At 36.0% G+C, this 22,523-nt stretch overlaps 1 protein-coding gene across 1 annotated transcript in view; it reads left to right on the forward strand.

Annotated features, from left to right (window-relative positions):
- ZPLD1 (zona pellucida like domain containing 1) overlaps positions 1-22,052 on the forward strand; it is a 45,836-nt gene extending 23,784 nt beyond the window's left edge. The window contains exons 5-11 of the mRNA XM_036347576.1: positions 1,431-1,503; positions 6,460-6,557; positions 8,821-8,901; positions 13,879-14,050; positions 15,295-15,403; positions 21,437-21,466; positions 21,877-22,052. Coding sequence (XP_036203469.1) covers positions 1,431-1,503; positions 6,460-6,557; positions 8,821-8,901; positions 13,879-14,050; positions 15,295-15,403; positions 21,437-21,466; positions 21,877-22,052 — 739 coding nt within the window. The remainder of the gene's footprint in view (positions 1-1,430; positions 1,504-6,459; positions 6,558-8,820; positions 8,902-13,878; positions 14,051-15,294; positions 15,404-21,436; positions 21,467-21,876) is intronic.
- Positions 22,053-22,523: the final 471 nt, after the last annotated feature.

Consider the following 22,523-nt stretch of genomic DNA (forward strand, 5'->3'; position numbering starts at 1 on the left):
GGCTTCAGTCTCTGCCATATGCTCATTGTATTCTGCTGTCTCAAAATCTGAGGCATCACCTGCCCAGATGCTGATGATTGGCAAAGAAAGGTGGCATTGCCCAGAGCCAAAGAGCTCCAGCCATAGACTGAGTTCATAGCCTTTGTTTATAGTTATGTATACATTCATTTTTCCAATAACACATATTCCAAGACAGGGTTATGTCCACATCCTATATGATAAAAGCCTAATATGCTGAGTGTCTGGTCGTCCAGTCATCTGTTCAACCAATCAAATCATAATATGCTAATGATATGCTAAGGCCACTCAACTGCTTGCTATGATATGCACTACCACCAGGAGGCAGACAGTTGACCAGTTGACCAGTTGCTATGATGTGCACTGACCACCAGGGGGCAGATGCTCCAACCAGTAGATTAGCGTGCTGCTAGGGTCTGGCTGATCAGGACTGAGACAAGCCGGACACGCCCTGGAGCCCTCCTGTGGTCCCTCCCTGGCTGGCCAACCTCCTGCATCCCTCCCCAGCCCTGATCATGCACCAGTGGTGTTCCTTGGCCTGGCCTGTGAGATCAGGCCAAAACCAGCTCTCTGATATCCCCTGAGGGGTCCCGGATTGTGAATTCGTGCACCGGGCCTCTAGTTACAAAATACAAGTATCTTTGACAAAATGGGATGATCTATAAGAAACTTTCCCTTTCCAATTCCAGGGTTTGCTATCACAAAGGTATACTTGTTGTTTAATCTTAGTTACAAGGGAATGTGAAGAACACATTTTGCTTCAGATAAAAAACATTCATAGCTGATTTTAATGGCACAATTATGTTAAATATATTAGTCAAAAAGAAGTTTTTAATGTGGAAAACAAGACAAGAAAGGCCTTGAGTCTAATGGATACAGGTGTAGAGAAAAGCAGGTCTTACTCTGACCACACTCTATCTCCACACTAAACATATACCTGAGCTCCACTGTGCATGGACATTCATCATTCAATTATTTAACAAATATTATTGGTGTATAATAAATATTATTATACACCAATATGCACCATGCCATGTTCAAGTAGTGAACAAAGTAAAACAAAATCCTTGATCTCATGAAACTTCTAATAGAATTGATGAAAATATATGTGCATCAGATTCAAATTCTGCAAAAAGCCTCATATAGGTAATGCAAAATGGGGGAAAAGATGCTTTTATAAATAAAAATATATATATAAAGAACAGTTTGTCTTCAGTTTTGGCTGTTCTTGCTCTTTTATTATCTATCTCTAGTGATTTAAACCATATGCCCACTCCAATCAGGCCATACTTAAAAATATATCAGGCCTACTTAAGAATTTTAGTGCCTTAAATCTAACATTAAGGTATAGCCAGAACTTTTAGTTTGAAATTCTATCAATATGTTTTTTTCCCCCCCTAACTCTATTTTAGGTCCTCAGCTGCTATTTCTGTGAGAGAGAACAATGGTACATTTGTCAGCACTTTGAACCTGCTCCTTTATAACGTAAGTTGATGGGTGAAGGATGTTATTTTCTCTCCCACTGTTCTGAGGAACCATTTATGCAAATGGATTTTATATAAAAATCTACTGAAAGCAACATTAACTTTGTTATCCTTTGGTACATTTATCCATCTTTCCTACCATTTTCATATATCTTGGTGATAAAGGTGTAATAAAAATTTATTATTTCCTAAAAGTTGATAAATGACTTAAATTTATTTCATAAATGTGATTCTGTACAGTTATTCTAAGTGTCTCTCTACTTTAAAGTGTATATGTTTATTTATGTGTGTGTGTGTGTGTGTAGCCACAGTCAGGGTCAAGATTTAAAGAATAATAATTTTGTATTAAAAATATAGGAAAAATCCAAATGACATTTCTCTTGAAGGCATGCTTGGTTATGAATGTGTTAATATATTTAACATGGATTTTGATTGATGTCAATTTTGTCACATTTGAAATAATTTGGGTTGACTACATAATATTACCTAAATGTTCATCATGTAAATATCAACAGTGGCAGCAAAATAGGAAAAGTACATGAGTTTCTATTTTTAGCTCTAACATTAATCCTTTAAATGATATTTTCATGTTGATTAAAAAAATTATTCATACATTTTAAATGCCTGATTTAAATATCAATGTTTCAATCTATCAACCAACATTTCTGTAAATTATGAATCTGATTTTTATATTATTATTCATGTCATCATGGCACTGAGTTATAATTCACGCAACTGCTTTATACTTTGAATATAATGAGCTATAAATATTGTAGTAGGACATTTTCCAAAGGCATTTTAAAAAATCATGTTTATAAGTTTGTAGTCTGACAACATAGAGTTCTAAATAACAAATTAAAATCTGTTGGAATGAAGATTGCTTTTGTTGGTATGATTTTCTGTCATTTCTAAACTTTCTTATGTAAGAAGCTGCCAAGTTACTTGGTTCTATAATTTCAGCAAATATGTGCCAATATCTATTCCCAATATGACCAAATGTTTATTATTATTGTGAACAATATTTTAATTTGAAAAGTTTCTATTTGTTGATTTGTATGTGTAAGCTCCCTGAGTCAAAATGACTGGTGTGGATTCACTATTATTTGCTATAATTGAGTGAAACAAGAATGATAATTTCTGATCTTAAAAAAAGTGAAAAATATATCCAGATGGCATTTTATATTCATACTAGGGGCCCAGTGCACAAATTCATGCACCTTGATAGTAACTGTGGGCTGCAAGGCTGTGATGCTGCGGTGGGTGCAGGGGCAAGTCTCGGCCCATCCTCCGCTCCCCTGCCCAGCCCTTCCTGCTGTGGCCCCTGGTCCCCTCTCTGGCTGCAGCCCCACTCCCTCTGCTGCTGCTCCCATGCACTGATGGTGCTGGCCCCCTTGCACCCGCTGACAGCGCGGAGCGTTTGGGGCCAGTGCCAGCAGTGGGTGCGAGCAGGGCTGGTGCCATCAGGGAGTGTGAGCAGTGGCTGCCAGCCCCAATCGCCCCTCAGGAGCAGGGGGAGGTGGAGAAGCCCTGAGGGGCATTTGGGGCCAGCAGCCACTGCTTGCACCCACTCATGGTGCTGAGCGATTGGGGCTGGTGCCTGGTGCCAGCAGCAGGTGTGAGCGGTGGCTCCAGCACTGGCAGCAGGTGTAAGGAGGGCTGGCTCGGGCTGCAGGTGCGAGCCCCAGGCAGGACCGCGGTGTGCAGGAGCAAAGAATTTTCCATAACCACCAGAGACTCACCCCAATAACAGCAACTGGCACCCTGCCTTGGTCTGGTGCTCCCTGCTCACCTGCTCCACCATCCTGCTGTGGCCAACAACTGCCATGTTCTGCACGAACACCCTGGCGGTCAGCACACATCATAGCGACCAGTTGTTTGGTGTTCAGTTGTTCCACCATTCAGTGTATTTGCATATTAGCCTTTTATTATATAGAATATTCTGTGAAATTAAACTATTTTCTCATTGGAAAAGCAGAAAATCAAAATTTAGACATGGTAATTTGAGGAAAACTGTTAAAATCTTCCCTTTAGCATTAGAAATAATGTAATAGTACCGTTGCTAACTAGGCATAATTTTTCAAAAGGGTTTTTAGAATATTAATGCTAAACAAAAGCCTATGATTTAATGATAACCTTAAGATTTTAATTCCATGGTAAAAGGTAAAGAATTGTTGGATATCAGACTATCAGTGAAATACGTAGTGCCAGAATACTTCTCATTTTTAATCAGTTTGAAATAAAAATATTACTAATTGTTGAATTAAAAATTAAATTGAATTTTAGAAGTTATTTAATAACTAGTTATTTAATAGAGTTCAACCATTTCCCAAAAAACTTGTCTTTTTTTTAAAATTTGTATTAACGGACTTTATTTTAAGAGCAGTTTTAGTTTTATAGAAAAATTGACCTGAAAGTACAGAGAATTCCCACAGAACTCCTCTGTCTGCAGCCAACTTCTATTATTTTTGAGTATGTTTGTTACAGTTGATAAATCAATATTGATATAGTATTAACTGCAGTCCATAGTTTACATTTACTTTCACATTTACTTAATGTTCTATAATCTGTGGGTTTTGACAAATATCTATGACATGTGTCCACCTTTACACAAGAGTTTCACTGCCCTAAATTACTTAAAAACAAAACAAAACAAAACATGGGACCATAACAATATTTTTCCAAGTTATAATGCATCACAAAGCTAGTAATTTGTAATAGAAAAATGTTTTAGTATACTTTCACTAATTAATCCCAAATCATATTTATTACTTGTTGGAAACACTAACATTTAGCTACCCAAATGTGATTTTACTGTAGCACTTCAAATTAAATAGTATTTTAAAACCATTAAGATCCCTATCTTCCTAATTCACATGAAGGCACTTATTTCTAACCTTTAGGAATGATGAAAAGTTGCATTATATACTTACTACTCTTATTCTCCAGTTAGTCCTTTGGAGAGGAAAGTTATGCTTACCCAATTGGGATTCAGTGCAATTGTTTATTTCTATGTGTTCTGGGATTCAGTAAATATTACTTAGAAAAATTTATTTATAAAAAGTAATGACTATATGGACTATGCTATTTTCATATATGGAACTTTGAGTTGAACTGTGGCCTTATTTCTGTGCAATATAAATATATAATTTTCTCCTCTGCAAAAATAGAAAGTGAGGTTGACCTGTGAATTTAAATCATACCTAAATATTAGGTGTCTTCTGAGCAGATACAAAAACAGTAAATCTAAAATAATGAATGTTTTTAAAAGTTGAAGAAAAAATCTTAAATAAATGCAATTTATTTTAGAGACAATATTGTACTGATAAGAGTAAAGACATCTATCCAAAATAGTCAGAGAACTACCTTTTAGAAGCAATTTTAGGATGAAAAATATGATGATTCATGGTTAAACCACATTATTTGCAAATGATTTTGCAGTATAGTATTTATAAAGAAGTTTCTTCTGGACATTATTGATGCAAGTATAAGAGAAAAATGCTGCATAGTTAGAGAAAAATTACTTGAAAATTGGAAAAGGGAGGATTTAGGGTTTGGCTACTGTCATGGGTTGTGAAAGAATTCACAACTGAAAGAACACATGTAGAGAGAAAGTTTATTTTACTTTCCAGGAGAGGAAAGGGCCAAGCATTACTAGTCAATACAGCACAGGGAAGAGAGGTTGGCCTACTCTTTTAGGCAGTGGCTATTACTCAGTAACAAGGAAGGAAGGGGTATTCTGTTGAAGTTAAGCACATACCAGGGGTTATCTTGAAAAGTTACCATTTGTTTGCTTTCTAGGAGATAGTACCGCAGATGTTCTAGGGAGGTGTCATCTCAGTACTTCTCCCAAGCCTGTAAAACAAGCTTAGAGAAAAAGTTATAAATAATTTAAGAGGCTTATTTAAAGGTTAGGAGAGAAGGGAAATTTTCTACTAACTAGAGATAGAGACTCCTTGGTGTGAATTATCCTTGAGTTGTGGAAACAGCAGGGAGGAGGGGGATGCAAGAATGTAGCCTTGAGAGTAGCTTATCTTGTACCACAGTATAAACAGAAGAGCTAACAATCTTGGGGTTTAATTACCAGGTGTTTTTCATAAATTGTGGAAGGCCACAGCAAAGAAAAGGAAAGGTATTTTTCTGTCCTTACAGGGAGCCAGAAAGATAATTAAATAAAAATACTACCTATCTAAAATGGCTAGAGGAGCTATTATCATTTACCACAGAAATAAAGGAAATAAGTACAGCATATAATCTCTCATTTATCAAGCTTATTTGGGAATGAAATATTCCACATGATTGCAACTTTTTAAAAAGTTAAACATACAAACTATTACTGTATTATTTTTGCTACAAAATAGCAATATCTTCAGAGTTACTGAATTTGGGGAAACAATTTACCTCCAGACTAAATGATTTGACAGCTTACAACTCTATGGCATGCATTTTGACAACTTGGAGAACATGTTGATCTCTTTTTTTGGTTTTCTATTAAATTTTGTAATTTGAAATTGCCAGAATAGTGATTTTGGGTAAATACTTTCCAGCGTATAAAGACATTCAGCTCACATGGCAAAGGGCTTAAACTAAAGCAGATGTAATTTAAATAAACTTTTTAAATAAATGGAATGTTAGTTTAAGTAAACTGAATATTGACAATTGAATATGAAACAAAATATTAACCATTGACTATTAACAATTAAGTATAATTTAAATTCACTTACCATCAGATATTGTAAAATAGGGAAAAAGAGATTTATGCATAGAAAATAATGTGTTACTTGGATATGGTTTAGGACAGTTTTGACAAGAACTAGAAGATTAACTAGGTCCTTTTTGGAGTTGGTTTGTTAGATTTACATTGATTTGCCCCCTTTTTGATGACATTAATGTTTTAAATGGTAAATATGCTATTGTTGGAAAGGCAATAATGTATTGTTTATTTTTTTTTCATCATTAGGATTCAACCTACAGTCAACAGTTAATTATCCCGAGTATAGGATTGCCTTTAAAAACGAAAGTATTTGCAGCTGTGCAAGCCACTAATCTGGATGGCAGGTACTTTCACACTCTTCTCTCTTGTTGGTTAAAACATTTTTGTTGCCTAAAACCTCATGAATCATGAAGTTAGCTCTCATTCCTTTTTAATTTCAAAAACACTGTCATTGCCACAATGTTTAATCATGCTAATAAACAGAAATAACAAATTACAAAGATTAAGGGTTAACACTAATTTTTATGTCATTAATTGGAAAATAGCAAGTCTTCCTATAAAGAAGGAGGGGTAGTGACTGGAAGAGGGCATGGGAGATCTTCTGAGATGCCAGAATGTTCTGTGTTTTTTTCTCTCCTGAAAGATGATTAATCAGATGCTATCATTTTGTGAAAACTTATGATTTGTGTGCCTTTCTATTTGTATGTCACTATTTAATAAAAAATGTTTATTAAAAAACCAAAGCACTCTCTCACAAGAATCTGGACCAAATTTGTATAAAACAATCCTCAGAGCCAAAACCGGTTTGGCTCAGTGGATAGAGCGTCGGCCTGCGGACTGAAGGGTCCCGGGTTCGATTCCGGTCAAGGGCATGTACCTGGGTTGCGGGCACATCCCCAGTGGGGGATGTGCAGGAGGCGGCTGATCGATGTTTCTCTCTCATCGATATTTCTAACTCTCTATCTCTCTCTCTTCCACTCTGTAAAAAAATCAATAAAAATATATATATAAAAAAAAGAATGTGTAAACTATTTTCAAAAAAAAAAAAAACAATCCTCAGAAACATCTCTGTAAAGAAAAACCACCAAAAAAAAAAAAAAATCATTCCTTTTCCATCTGATACTTAGAAAATTTATAATGATCAAAATTGAAAGAGAATTCGAAAGCCAAAAATCCAGTCCTGTCCTATAAAAATTTAATATGTAAATGGCTTATTTTGGGTTTCTCATATATTATTACTTAAACTTTGTATCCTGAAGAGATTATAATACTCTAGAAATTTGGTTCTATGTTAGCTTCTCTCTCTGTCTGTCTTCTTTTATTGGCATTCAATTCCCATGGACTAGTAATTTTTATAACACCAAAGTAGGAATGAAGTAATGTATAAATGTAGGCACAGTCTGGCCTTGTAGAGGAAGGCTGTGTCTTTGCCTCATGGCTTTCTTTTACCTAACACAGTATATATATTCCCACTCCCACCACTACTGATTCTGGCATAATGTAAAGTGTGTGATTTACACACCAAACTCCTTTGCTGTATGTGGTATTATAATATTCTTGTCATCTGTTAGAGACAGTAACTTCTAGAAACAAATGACCATTGTTCACAGTGAATTTAGAAGCATCTATGCAAGTCACTTTTGGGTTTTGTTTCCTCAGGCTTTGACCATTCAGTTGCCTTGTACACACATCCATTTGATGTAGGATGGCAACTTATTACAGATTTTAAAACACCTTTGAGTTTAGGAGAATATCTTAATCAATAAGAATCTTCTGCAAATAACTAATAAAAAACTATGTTTCATGGAGTAAGACAGTTGTCAATATTTACTTGCCCTAGATTAGTTACTAATACCCAAAAGGAGTTGTGATTTTATTATTTTTTTCTTTTTTTAATTTTTTTATTTTATTGCTTAAAGTATTACAAAGGGTATTACATATGTGTCCATTTTTCCCCCCCGCCCTAGACAGTCCCCTAGCCTCCCCTATCCCCCAGTGTCTTATGTCCATTGGTTATGCTTATATGCATGCATACAAGTCCTTTGGTTGATCTCTTACCCCCCTACCTCCTGCCCCCCAACCCTCCCCGGCCTTCTCGCTGCAGTTTGACAATCTATTTGAGGCAGCTCTGCCTCTGTATCTATTATTGTTCAAAAGTTTATAATGGTCTCTATTATCCATGAATGAGTGAGATCATGTGGTATTTTTCCTTCATTGACTGGCTTATTTCACTTAGCATAATGCTCTCCAATTCCATCCATGCTGTTGCAAATGGTAAGAGTTCCTTCCTTTTTAGAGCAGCATAGTATTCCATCGTGTAGATGTACCACAGTTTTCTAATCCATTCATCTACTGATGGGCACTTAGGCTGTTTCCAGATCTTAGCTATGGTGAATTGTGCTGCTATGAACATAGAGGTGCATATATCCTTTCTGATTGGTGTTTCTGGTTTCTTGGGATATATTCCTAGAAGTGGGATCACAGGGTCAAATGGGAGTTCCATTTTTAGTTTTTTGAGGAAACTCCATACTGTCTTCCATAGTGGCTGCACCAGTCTGCATTCCCACAGGAGTTGTGATTTTAGATTATGTTTGCCTCTTCCTGCAGATGGAATGTCTTAATGGATTATTGCTACACAACCCCATCAGGGAACCCAAATGATGATATTCGGTATGACCTCTTCCTTAGGTAGGTGTCTAAGTCCTGCATTGATAGCAAAAACTAAATTGTAGATAATTAAATTGGAAAATACAAGCCATTGATAAAAATTATCAGGTACTTTTATAGTTTTTAAATATAAAGTTTTACATTTTGAACTTTTAGTCCTTATAAAGCTGTAAGTATAAAAGTTGAGACCAGTTTTCAACAAGAAATGCTGATAAGGCTATTGTTGAATGAGAGTTGCAAGTAAGTTAGGTTCATCAAAGATGTTTTATTCATGTTTAGGATATATGGGAATATTTCACTGTCTTAGCAAAAGCAAGGCTACGCTACTATTGTCAATAAGAGAAAGGCAGTGGGAAGGTACTATTTATTCACAGCTAGACTGACTCATCGCAAGTCAAAAGGAGACTAAAGTTAAAGTAATGTTCTAGATAATTTAGACCCCAAAATGCTTTTCTCCATCTATCAGTATTTAATATGAAAGTATAAAATAGACTCCTACTTCTTTTTTATTAGAGTCAGTAACTTCAACTTCATTCCCCAATAGACAATGATAGAGTGAATGTAATCTAAATTTGGGGAAAGGGGACATTGATCATAAAAACATTCAATCATCTCAGTTCCCTTTCAGCATTTTTATCTGATAGCAGAACAGACTTGAGAGTCAAGCAATGGCTTCTAATCATCCTTATAAAATTCAATTGGCTCAGATCACTGCTGCTTATTGACACATGATGGGAGTAATATGATGAGAAACCAAAAGAATCTGTTTATTGGCTAATCAAGGTGAAGATGATGTTCAGAGGTTATGGTCAAACTGATACTCATATCGTATTGCTGGAAGTGTTAATTTGGGCAGTATTTTTGAGAAAATTTATTAAAAGCCTTAAAAGATTTCATGTTCTTTGGATCTATTTTTTTCCAAATTGGGAAGCATATTCGAAAATATTGATAATTTCCTGGTCTATCAGTGCTATTTAAAATAGAAAACATGGGAACAAACTGGGTGTTCAGCAATGAGGAAATGGCTAGATGAATTATGGAGAACCAGTAAATTGAGAGCTCACCCAGGCACTGCAATCATGTAATTATTTATAAAATAGAAAGAAAAAAAAAGGTTAGTTATATTTTACTTTTTCCCTTTCTGTCTTCTCAATGTTTCTATACTTGAAATATAGAGTTCTTAAAATTTAAATGTATTAAATAAAGAGTGAAAGAATGATATCTAATTATATATACAATTAACCTCATTTATGTTATAAATGATAGAAATGATTGTAAGGAAATACATAAAATTGTTCACAGAGATTACTAATGCATGGTGAAATTGTGGATAATTTTGTTTTGACATTTTTCTTTTTCCAAAATGTCTATAATAATCACAAATTGCCAATGTGGAGTACAATTATCAGACTTCTATCTGGTATGACCATGGCTTCGGCTTAGTTCTCAATCTTTTTAGTTTTCTTGTTGGAAACTACAGAAGAGTGAAATGCATAACTAAAAGAAGTCTCCAAAATGACATTTTCAGTAAAACTAGGAGGAAAGAAAGCCCATTGAAAGTCCAAAATGTAGTAGTGTTAATAAAAGCAGTTAAGATTAAAATAAAATGATGGAATGTGCTCATGAATAAACCTGAGAAACACAGGGCTGATACTCTCATGAATATAAATTTAGAAAGGCAGAGAAAATTCAACTGCACAATTACATTATTAAAAAATATTTTCCTGTCATTGTAAAACAGGAGGGTGGCCCATGAATTGGGGAAACCATTAAGGAAGGTCATTAATATTCTACATTTTACCCTATGAGTCCCCAGGGTAAAAACAAAACAAAACAAACAAACAAACAAACAGGTCTGGGGAAATCTAACTCTTTCAGATATGAATGGTCAATAAATGAAGGAATTTCTGACAACATTCCTATATACTACAAGAGAAATGTGAAAAATGTCAGAAAAAATTGTTAAAGATGAATTAAACTCATTAGGAAAAATATTGCCATGTACTGGTTGGGTAGCTCAATTGGTTGGAGTGTCATCCCGTACACCAAAAGGTTGTGGATTTGATCCCCAGTCCAGTTGCGTACTGAAAGTAACCAATCAATGTTTCTCACATCTTTCTTTCTTTCTTTCTTTCTTTCTTTCTTTCTTTCTCTCTCAACATATCCTGGGTGGTGATTAAAATCTATACTAATAAAAGGGTAATGTGCTAATTAGAATAGGAGACCTTCCGGATGTCCTATAGGACAAAGCCATAGTGGCAGGCTGAGGCAGAGATGGTTAGGAGCGAACAGGCCAAGAGGGGAGGGAAGTTGGGGGTAAGTAGGCCGGCGGGGGGGCCAGTTGGGGGTGAGCAGGCTGGCGGGGGGGCAGTTGGGGGCGAGCAGACCAGCAGGCAGAGTGGTTAGTGATCAGGTAGGCAGGCAGGCAGGTGAGCAGTTAGAAACCAGTGGTCCCGAATTGCGAGAGAGATTGACTGCCGGTTTAGGCCCGATCCCTGTGGACATCCCCCGAGGGGTCCCAGATGAGAGAGGGTGCAGGCCAGACTGAGGGACACCTCCCCCCTGCACAAATTTCGTGCACCAGGCCACCAGTAGTAGTAGTAGTAATAATAATAATAATAATAATAATAATAATAATAAACATTGCCATGAAACAGATAGATTTGTAATTAAACAATCTAACAATAATTTTGTTTTACAATTTAAGAAGTAATTATAGTTATGAAGATACAATCAAAAGAACTCAGGTCAGAAAGGACAGTAAAATGTAAGGCCATGAAAATATGAAAAGAGAATTGGGAGAATTTTAGATGAAATAGAAAAAAACAAATCTATTGCAAATGGAGGACATAATTAGAAGGTGTGCAAAGGAGAATAGACATAGCAGACAGCACAGTGTGGGGCAGGGAAGATAAAAATAACAAATGCAGTTACAAAGAAACATATGTGAAGGAGATGATAAAGAGGTTAGAGAAGAAATAATAGAAATAAAATATAGCAAAATGAACGAAATTCATGTATAATATGTGTAATTGGAACCTCCCAAAGAAACCAAACTAATAGAATAAAAAATATAGCCCAAGAATACTCTCCTAAATTAAAGAAATTTATACCAACATAGTGAAAGGGTGCATTGGATAATATTGAAGCTTTAAAAAAAGGGAAACTAGAGGAACAAAAGACATAGTCAGAAATATAATAAAAGTGAAAGACTAATTACTCTCAGGAAACTTAGTTCTGGTGGCCAATAATTAAGTAAGGATATAGGAGATTAAATGGCATAATAAATAAGCTATATATTGATAGCTAGCAATTTAAAACAATATCAGAAAACAGAACGTTCTTTTAAAAAACATAAAATAGAGAAGTGCAAGGTACTCAAATCAAGAAAAAAGTGATGAAGTACAACTCCATAAAAACAACAACAAAACATGGAAATAAGAAAGGTATAGCCCTACCAGAAATTATAGTTAATAAAATCTCTAAAATTATTCAATAAATGTGATACTATGCAAGACTAGACACATAGACGACAAAAATTTTGGAAAAGTAAGCTGAGAAATATATCCAAAATGTTGGGGATTTACTATATGGTAGGCTGTGATATCACAAAGCAGTGGGATCAACAGAGATTTTTAAGATAGAGCTGGATAATGGATAACCATGAGAAAATATAGCACTAGATCTATACTTCACTCAATACACCATAATAAACTTTACACAGATTATTAATTTAAGTATAAAAACTACACCTTTAAAAGTGGTAGAAAAATATATTAACATAGAAATATTTTTAAAACTTTGAAATATGGAAAATCTGTCTTCAGCCCTAAAATGAGACACCATAAAAGAAAATATTGAAAATATAACATAAAAATAAAAGTGTGTATGTGTGCAGACACACACACACATACACACACACACGGTGAGGAATGTCCAAAGCCAAACAACAAAGTAAAACAATATGGAACTTATATGACAAACAAGGATGCCCTCTTCCTAACGTTTAAAGAACTTGTAGGAATCAGGATGGAAAGGCCAATAATAGAAATTTGGCAAAGGACATAAGCAGTTTTCAGATTAAGAAACACAAAGTGGCTCTAATGTATATGAAAAATGTAAATAATAATTATATGGCAATAGTTTATTCTTCCTATCAAATAGGGAACAATCCAAACATTTTTCCATAGGTTTTGTTCCTGTAGCTCTGGGGGAAAATAGGGATTTTTTTCACTATAGGAAGTATAAAAATATAACAATATTTATAGAGGGCAATGTAGCAAACCCTATCAATTAATCTCATAGATATATTGCATAGATACCCTGCACATGTTCAAAATGCTGCATTATAAGGCAACCTATTATTTACTCTGTTTGTAAAAAGCAAAATATTCCAGGATACACAATTAGGTAACTAAATAAACTCTGTCAAATGGAATACTATACAGCTGTGGATAAAGAATGAGGAGGCTCACTAAGTATCGATATGGAAAGATCTCTTATGGTATATTGCTAAATTTTTAAAAAGGCAAGGTCCAAACATATAGATTGTGCTATAGTTTGTGCAAGAAGGAAGGAACAATAAGCATATGTTGCTTGTGCTTCTCTTTGTACGTTCCCTGGGAGGACGCAAGGCAAGTGGGATCACCTCTGGCAGGTTTGTACCTGGATGTGACTGGTATGGACAGGGTCAAAGATGGGAGGAGACTTTTCACTATATATACTTATATTTTTTGGATTGTTACCATGTGAAATTACCTCTAAAATGTGACAGTAATGTCATAATCAGGAACTGATCTATTTACGTTCTATGATCAAAGTCATTCTTATCATATCTGTTGAGCTGGCTTATTCTCTTATTAAATGTCTCTAGCATGGCATAATTTTGTTAGCTTTTAATGTAGTGGGGTACTTTTAAGACTGCAGAGATTTATTTACAAGTCCCAGTGGGCTGGTAATTTCCAATAATATCCTGTTTTCACATTTCCTAAAATGCAGCTGTGACAAAGATCCACAGACCACGGTCATTGAAAACGGTAGAAGCCAGCAGGGCCGGTTCTCCTTTGAAGTGTTCCGATTTGTGAAACACAAGAATCAGAAAATGTCCACCGTCTTCCTGCACTGCGTTACCAAGCTCTGCAGAGCTGATGACTGCCCCTTCCTTATGCCAGTATGTTTCTGAGCAACTTTAGTCTAAATTGTCAAATTGATCTAAGCTGAAAGGTTATCAAGTGCTCACTGATTTCTATAGTGAGAGTGGGTGTGCATCAGGTCAAACTGTTTGCAGTAGGATTTATTCATTCATCCAGTGGAGATCTATTGAACGCCGACTTTGTGCCAAGCATTGTACTGGGAATACAGAGATGCATGCATGAATGCTGAATTCAGTGAGCTTATCCTTTAGGAGCAGGAAATAGTGATGAAATGAAACAAGAGAAAAATGTCATGGCATAAGGCAGATGTGGATATGGGCTGTGGTAAGAGGCAGTGCCCATCATTGTGAGAGAGATGAAGCAGAAGATATTGGGAGGGTTGGTGGAAGAGATGAACCTTGAACTGTGCCAGAAGATGGATGAACCCAAAAGGAAAAAAAAAATCAAGACTGCGAGAGACCCTCCATTCCAAAGAATGGTCAGAGTCACAGACACTTAAACAGAGTAGCCAGGGAACCCCCAGTACTACAGTAAGGCTGTGGAGCAGAGTGGAAGATGATGAAAAACCTGAGGAGGGGGCAGGGCTGGCACTAGAAAGGGAGATTGGGGCCTCTGGCTTAGTAATCTCTTGGATTAAAAATGAAAAGCTATAAAAGGTGTGACTCTGAAGTGCTTAAAGCCATCACATAAAATATAGATCCATTTACTAGGGAATAAAAAAAATTCTATTGCTGACAGACCTTCTTGGGGTCACGTCAATATTAACCTGAGAAAAATACAGGCACATTTTATAATATGAAATGACTTTAGTATGTTTATATTTATGTTCAAATTCATGAATTTCTTTATTGTTATAGACTAGTTTAGTCCTAACTAGCTATATCAGATGGGGTTAAATGGAGAGTCCACATTACCTGGGCTCTGTGCTGACCAACATTTCAGGGAAAGATTTATTAAAGGCTTGAGAGAAATAAAAGAGGAAAAGTTTGATAAACACAGCTCTTTTTTTCAGGGGAGCCACTGAGCTGTGTAAATTAATGAGGCAATGCACTACTATAATGGGAGGAAATAAGAAATGTGGCCACACCAGGATAAGAAACACTGTAGCAGTTATATGTAAAGTAATTAAATAAATGCACAGAAGTAAATGAATAAAATTAAACATGTGGTATCTCTTCTAAAAGAATCTGCTTTCCAAATGGCCATAAAGAAACAATTTTGTGCCAGTGTGGAATTTCATTTGTTTTCATTAACTCCTCAGAGTTGCAGCCACAGAGAAAGGAGAGATGCAGGGAGGAGGACCACTTGGAGCCCCCAGAGCACTTCTGGAAATGCCATCCTCTCTGCGGGGCCCATCATTACGCGGAGTGGTAAGAGGGCCCCCCCTTTTGTGTGTAGTAATCGTCGGTTACAAAATGGCTTGTTAGTTGGCTTCTAAGGAGAACACAAAGTGGTTCCTAAAGAGCGCTAATTAACTGTAAGACAAGATAAACTGCTAAACAACTTTAATTTCACAGTAGTTTCCTGTTTACTCAACTTACTCAAAGGGAAGTATTGTCTTTATCACATTTCCCTTTACACACACACACACACACACACACACACACACACAGAAAGTATACCATCCTAGACAGTTTCACTTGCCCTTCCAATTCACTCTACTTTCCCCGCCCTTCCCTCTGCCTCTGAAGACTGGCCTATAGGCGGCCTTGCCATCCAGTTTCTGGTTGGGCTTGGCCAGTAGGTGGCGCTGTCAAAGAATGGGAGTGAAGTCCACCCAGCTCCTGCCAGACAGTTCTCTCCACAGAGCTGGTCCCTCACCTTCACCCATTGCCCAATTAACTTTACTTTCTCTTGTGAATTCCCTACATTTTTATTAATAGTCCTATTAAACTCTCCTTAAATTGCCCAGTTTGCGTACCCTTTCTTTTCTCCCAGGATTCTGAATGTTACATAACCCCATCTAATGTACTCTTTCATACTCATGAATCTACCAATAAATCATCATGAAACCAGAGACATCCAGAATAAAACATACATGCAGTGTAAACAAAACAAATTAAATTTTAATTAAAAAAAAACCTGAGTAGTTCCATCTTTTGCCCTAACAAGCTTTGTGACTTGGGAATTTTATTTCAGTTCTGTGGACAAATGTTCCTTCATTTTTTAAATAAAGGTTTTTTAAATAAAAGTAGCCTTAAAGATTCTTTCTAAATCTATAGTTCTAAATTTGTTTTAAAAAGCAGAATTCTGATTTGGGTTATATTGTAATATTTTTTCTCTATTTTATATTAGCCATAAGTCGATTGTTGTATTTCAATTAGATTATCTTTACCTTTTTTTCCATCCCACAGTGAAAATTTTTTTTTGCCTGAATTAGGTAATTAAGCAAAAAGTGGTTTGGGCTTGAAAAATCCACACGATTGCTTTATTCATTCCCCTGTGTTTGTATTGACATAGCATTTAAAAAAAGCTAACAAACCTTTTAAATAATGCATACATTTATTAAATATAAAATTTCAGACTTAGTCCACATTCCTGAGGGTTGGTATGTGTTTTTAATGGTTTGAAAAGAACTAGTTGGTGGTTTATAAAAGGCCCAAATCTTATCTCTATTTAGCTGTCTGAAATAGCTTCAATAATCACACTGCATGGAAACTCAGCTCTTGTTGCCAATGATTAGGAATGTTTTGGGGTTGGTACAATAAAAATATTTTTATTTCTATAGAGTGTGTCTAGTGTCAGTTTGCTGTAAGAAAAGAACCTTGAAAGTTGAGTAGATGGCTTTTCCTCTTATTAACCTCTTTGCCTTCCCTTTTGCTGGAACCAAATTGAATTTATTTATTTTTTAATTTAAATATTACACATTTCAAATAATTTGCTAGTGTAAGATAATTTTCAAAAGACCAAATTTTCTATAGATCACCAAGTAGAAGTTTCTAAATAGCTAACCAGCGATTCAGGTTTGCAGGTTTATTCATTCGAAGTATCTATGTTAAAAACTCAACGAAGTAATGCCTTTAATCACAACACCACTGATGCCATGCTGGTTTTCTTCCTTTCTAAGTTCAACGTGCTTTTACCTCATGGGTGATATTTATTCCCAACACATTGAGGTTGTCTCTTAGTCACCTTGGGCTCTCCACTGGCAAAGCTCCCAAGGGATTATGTTCAAACATTACAGATCCGCTTCCTTCCTCTCTCACTCTCCATGGATTTATTTTTCATAAGTTAGATAAATAGCAATAGGATGTTTCTCATTTTTTGGTGATCATGGTGGTCTCACTGTGTAGAGGACCATATATAACAATGTTTCCTAAATAATGTAATTAGTTACTAAATAATATTTTAAATTCCACGTAAACCCAGAATTCAGGAAATCAAGCTGTATCCATCCTCAGGCAAATCCAATATAAACTTAATGTCCTGCTTAATGACCAAGGCAACCTTCCTTCCTTAGTTTCACTCTGTTTTTACCGTAGGTCATCTAGAATTTATCTCTCCAGATCCTATGGCCGATTTTATAGAGAGAAGTCCAATTTCAGGCTTGATTTGCTCTGGTCAAACCTCTCTGATACTTGCAGGTTTTGCTTTTTTTTTACTCATTGAACAACTCCTTTCCCCTAGACATTTGGCTTAGGTCAAGTTTAATAAGATGATAAACCTCAGAACTTTTGTTTTGTTTTTGTGTTTTAATGAGATCAAATCCATTCTGGTTATTTTTACCCAACGTTGTTAAATCATTTTGTTAGTTGATTTAGGAAAATATTTACATCCTCAAAATTCAAATACCCACAAAATTCCTGAAGTGTTATCCTTTAAGATCCCAAATACTAAAACTATTTGGTAGGAAAATGCTTATCATATGGTACAATTCTGGAAATTTAAACGTATCATCACTGAAAAACAATAGTAACAAAGTTTATTTACATAAATTCCAATGGAGAAGTCCAAGACAAACTCTTGTTCAACTACTATACTGAGTATTTTGGGTAGTTAATAATTCACCTAAGTGAATTTATTTAACCCCTATAAGGGATAGGCACTCTGGTAGGAATTTGGAATATAATAGAGAACAGGCCACAGTCTTTGCTCTCAGTGATCTCAGAGTTCAAAGGTAGAGATAGACTATGAACAAACATAACAGGGTGGAAAGTAAGAAGTTTGAAGGCTCTGAACTTGAAATATGTGGTTCATTTTGCTACATATAGCAATTGAAAAAATTTTTAAAAGTAACTTGTGCCCAATTGGTGTAGCTCAGTGGACTGAGCATCATCCCATGGACCAAGAGGTCCCAGATTCAATTCCCAGTCAGGGCACATGTCCAGGTTGCAGACTAGATCCCCAGTAGAGGGTGTGCAGCAGGCAGCTGATTGATGTGCCTTTCTCATCGATGTTTCTCTCTGTCTCTCTCTCTCCTTCTCTCTTCCTCTCTGAAATCAATAAAAATATGTTAAAAAATAGCTTGCTCTAAGAAAGAAAACTATTCATCTTGCATATATCTTTGTACTAATGTTCTTTTTCCCCCATTTATTTCAACTACTTATATGAAAGAAAAGCAGAGAATGATAATTTATCTGCCACGTGTGGCTTTGGAACAGCTGTGGCATTGCTGTGACCACTTTTCTCCTATTGGTCCTCGGCTAACATTGTGTTTTTGAAGAACCCATCAAGTTTAGTATTCTAATATGATCTAATTCCAGAAGGTATATTTTGGCATATATGTCTATGTTAAGAACAAGAGGACATGAAAACAAACAAACAAAAAACAGGACTGTGTCCCTAGCCTGTTTGGCTCAGTGGATAGAGCACTGGCCCGGAGACTGAAGGGTGGTCTGGGCGTGCGGGGGAGGCAACTAATCGATGTGTCTCTCTCACATCATGTTTCTCTCTCTGTGTCTCTCCCCTTCTCTTCCACTCTCTCTAACAATCAATGGAAAAATAGCCTTGGGTGAGGATTAACAAAAATATAGAAAAATAATTTTAAAAAAATACACAGGAGTGTGTGGTGACAAAAATTTTCTAGAAAATGTCTACCTCCCCTTTCTGGGCTCAACGGTGCTTTGATTTGTTTCTTTTTTTAATTGCAATGATACTAATATTGCTGGGCATCAGAAAAAGCAGCCAGGTCAAATTATTTTCTCAACATTTATCCACTATCAAATACAATTCCATACAGTGTTCAAGTATTACATGCTTTGATTTCAGCCATCTGCCAAACATAGGATGCTTCCGGTTTCAGAGTCCTAGAACCTGGAGCTGGTATGGCTCATGTGGCCTTGTGTCCCCACAGATATTTTGTTCACAGCCAAGTCTCCGTGGGTGACACCTGGGTGTAGGGTGCGGCTATAGGGTTAAGCCTCAGACTGACTTGTTGGCAAAGCCACAAACAAGTCCCAGCTTAGAGGGCACAGTCCTCTTAGCATAATTAGGCTTGACCTTACTACGCTCCCTAGATCCTTCCTAGGTAGCTAATGGGCTGTGGGAGGTGCAGCAAGTGCTGCCAAAACAAGTGAAACTCACAAGAACATTGTAACTATGGTGACCACTACCTTGTTTACCTCTGGCTATAAAATGAAGGCTCAGCTTGCCTCTGGATCTCTCTCTGTGGCCTCAGCCAGGCACAGGAAGATCCACCTACACCCAGCTTATTCTCTTTGTCTGTCATTTCTTCATCCTTCACTGCCCTCACTCAGGCTGTGAACCCTTGGCTGAGCTGGCTCAGCACACTGAGATATTGTTCTTATAGAAATGTTGGAGATAATGTGGGAGAGGAGAGGATACTCTGACTTTTCTTATTAACCTCAGGATGCAGAAAGTAGTTGGGGTACTTTTGCCTGATTTGGGACATACAGGAGAAAGGAGCTTTCTATTTTTTTAAAGAAACATGTTTTAGAGCCAAGGAGTTTGATTTCTAAACAAAGAATAACTGTTCGAAAAAATTTTAGAGTGTTATATATTCTCCTCCATGTTCCAGGGAGGCAGTTTGCCTTAAGAAAGAGTCACGTGGACCCTTTGGGTGAATTGATCACAGTTCCTTCATCCCATCTCTTTCCATGAAAAGAAAGTGTCTATAAAATGGTGTTGCTTGGAGGTTAGGATTTTCCTAAGGGTGCCTTATAAGGAAAATTGGAGCTGTTTTTCTTTTTGTCCTCTAGCAATGCACCGCACCATTCTAAAGATTCCCGAGAATGTGTGCTCCATTAATTTTGGGCATTGCTCTTCAGGGATCAAACAGAGGAACCATCATTTCTGCCAAGACTCACATGTCTGAAAAGAAATGGCATCAGATATTTTATAAATATCTCACCAAGTTCTCCCATCAATGGTTTCAAATGCTAATCCTAGAGTTTTGAAGCTTGAGATTTTCATCTCTGACTAAAAATATTTTTTCATACTTGGCTAGTTTATATTATTTTAGAAAAAAGATGCTGAAACTGAGCTTTTACTTAAACACATGTTTACTTTATCAAAGAGGCTGTGACAGATGGAAGTTTCTTCATCTGTAAAGTGGGGGTAGCAATCATATCCAAACCATATGGTTATTATGAGGATTAAATGTGATAAAATCCAAAACAGCACTTTGTAAACTGTATGGCACTACATGCACATTAATTGTCATAATATTTATACTCCAAAATCTGTCAACTGCATTCATTTTATGGTTCAAATAACAGTCACAGATGCACACACAACCACATATTTAAACACAAATACAAAGTTCACTCATTGTACAAGCTCCAAGGATTAATTGCTATATGATTACCAAACAGGTAGTGAAGCCAAGTGAATGTGTTCATTGCATCTATTATTATGTTTGCCAGGAAAAAGTGAAAAATCAACAGCTTCCTAGATGCAAATTAACCTACAACTCAAGCTCAGACTTCATGTTTCCCTTTCAGTTAGTTATTAAGTGTGAATTTATCTTCTTGGAACGTAAAATGATGTTTTTGCTGATTACGATGGGCAAATTGGCAACACTTAAAATAGAGCAGCACTAAATAATGAATATTTCTCTATAAGAGAATAACAAATGGCAGGATATAGGGCTATAAAAAATGTAGTAACTGTTAACAATTACTGCCCCCACTAACATGACTAAAGAGATAATGATGAAACAAAGCTGGCAGAAAAGAATACAGAACAGTATATTTTGCAATTATATTTGTGGCAGTGTATGGGCTTGGGAAACAGATAGATGATGAAATTTTTCACATGTGGAATGGAAAATTGGAAAGCAGAATGGTTTAGGAGAATTTTTGTTATTGATTGCCTTCCCCATGGAGCTTGTGGGTGAAGGTGAGGAGACATGTTGATAAAAAGTAATTATAGAATTATAATAAACATAGACAAATATTTGGAGACATAATATTGCTATTCTTTTTTTCTTTTTCCCCTTCCAGATGAGACTCCAACCAACAATTCACAGCTTGGTAAGATAATTAACATATACTGAAACTAAAATGATGATTTTTTTTAATTTTAAAGTTTTTTTGGTGATCAGTTGCAAATTCATAATCAAGTAAATATATTATAAGTCTGTTATATTTTAAATAGCAGTTCACTGAGGATTTCTGAATTCGTATGTGACCTATTGGTCAATTTTTATTGAATTTTATAGATGACCTATTACTTTTGTTTGCTACCCTGTGGCTACCAAGCTTCTAAACAATATAATCCTTTGGTTGTTGAATTAAAAAATAGTTACATAGATTATTGCTTGATCTAATGTCATGCTGTTATTCTGTAAGATACCGATGGCAGATGTTTTGCATATATGTAGGGATAAGAAAACATGAATCTAACATTGGGCTTTCCACTGTGTTTGTCTTATTACTTACAGGTTCTCCAAATGCACCTCCTTTCCAGCTGAATGCTGTCACCAGCGCACTGATATCAGGAATGGTCATTCTGGGTGTCACGAGCTTTTCCCTACTCCTGTGCTCACTGGCCCTTCTACACAAGAAGGCACCCAACAGTTTGGTGTTGAATGGCATAAGAAACCCAGTCTTTGACTGACTGTAATTGGTTCTTGCTCTGGAGAGAAGGCTCACTGTGAGACCGCAGTCAGTGTCCCATCTGAAATGAATGTGAGCCAGCACTTGATATTTGTAGGTTTGGTAGATTTCACAGTGTAGCTCTTCAGTGTGATGCTAGTGAAAGAATTTTGATAATATTGCTGTTGTCTCTTATGGATGTGGTCAGCCATATTTGTATGGCACCAATGATTATACTGACAACAAGCAAATAATATTCAGGATTTATATCTTACAGGATAAGTCATATTTTATTTTATTTCAATTTTCTTTTGATTATTGGTTATAGAGATAAAAGATTGGAATAGAGGGAAAAAAAGGAATTTTTTTTTTACATTTTGCCCCATAAGCATTAAAACCCAATGCACTGGCATTTAGATTTACAGTCCTGAAATGAAAATTGTTTTTGTTTTATTCCAGATAGTTTCAGCTTGGGGATATACTTGGGGATTGG

This window comes from Myotis myotis, unplaced genomic scaffold (assembly GCF_014108235.1).
Source record: "Myotis myotis isolate mMyoMyo1 unplaced genomic scaffold, mMyoMyo1.p scaffold_m19_p_2, whole genome shotgun sequence".
In the NCBI taxonomy this organism is placed as follows: domain Eukaryota; kingdom Metazoa; phylum Chordata; class Mammalia; order Chiroptera; family Vespertilionidae; genus Myotis; species Myotis myotis.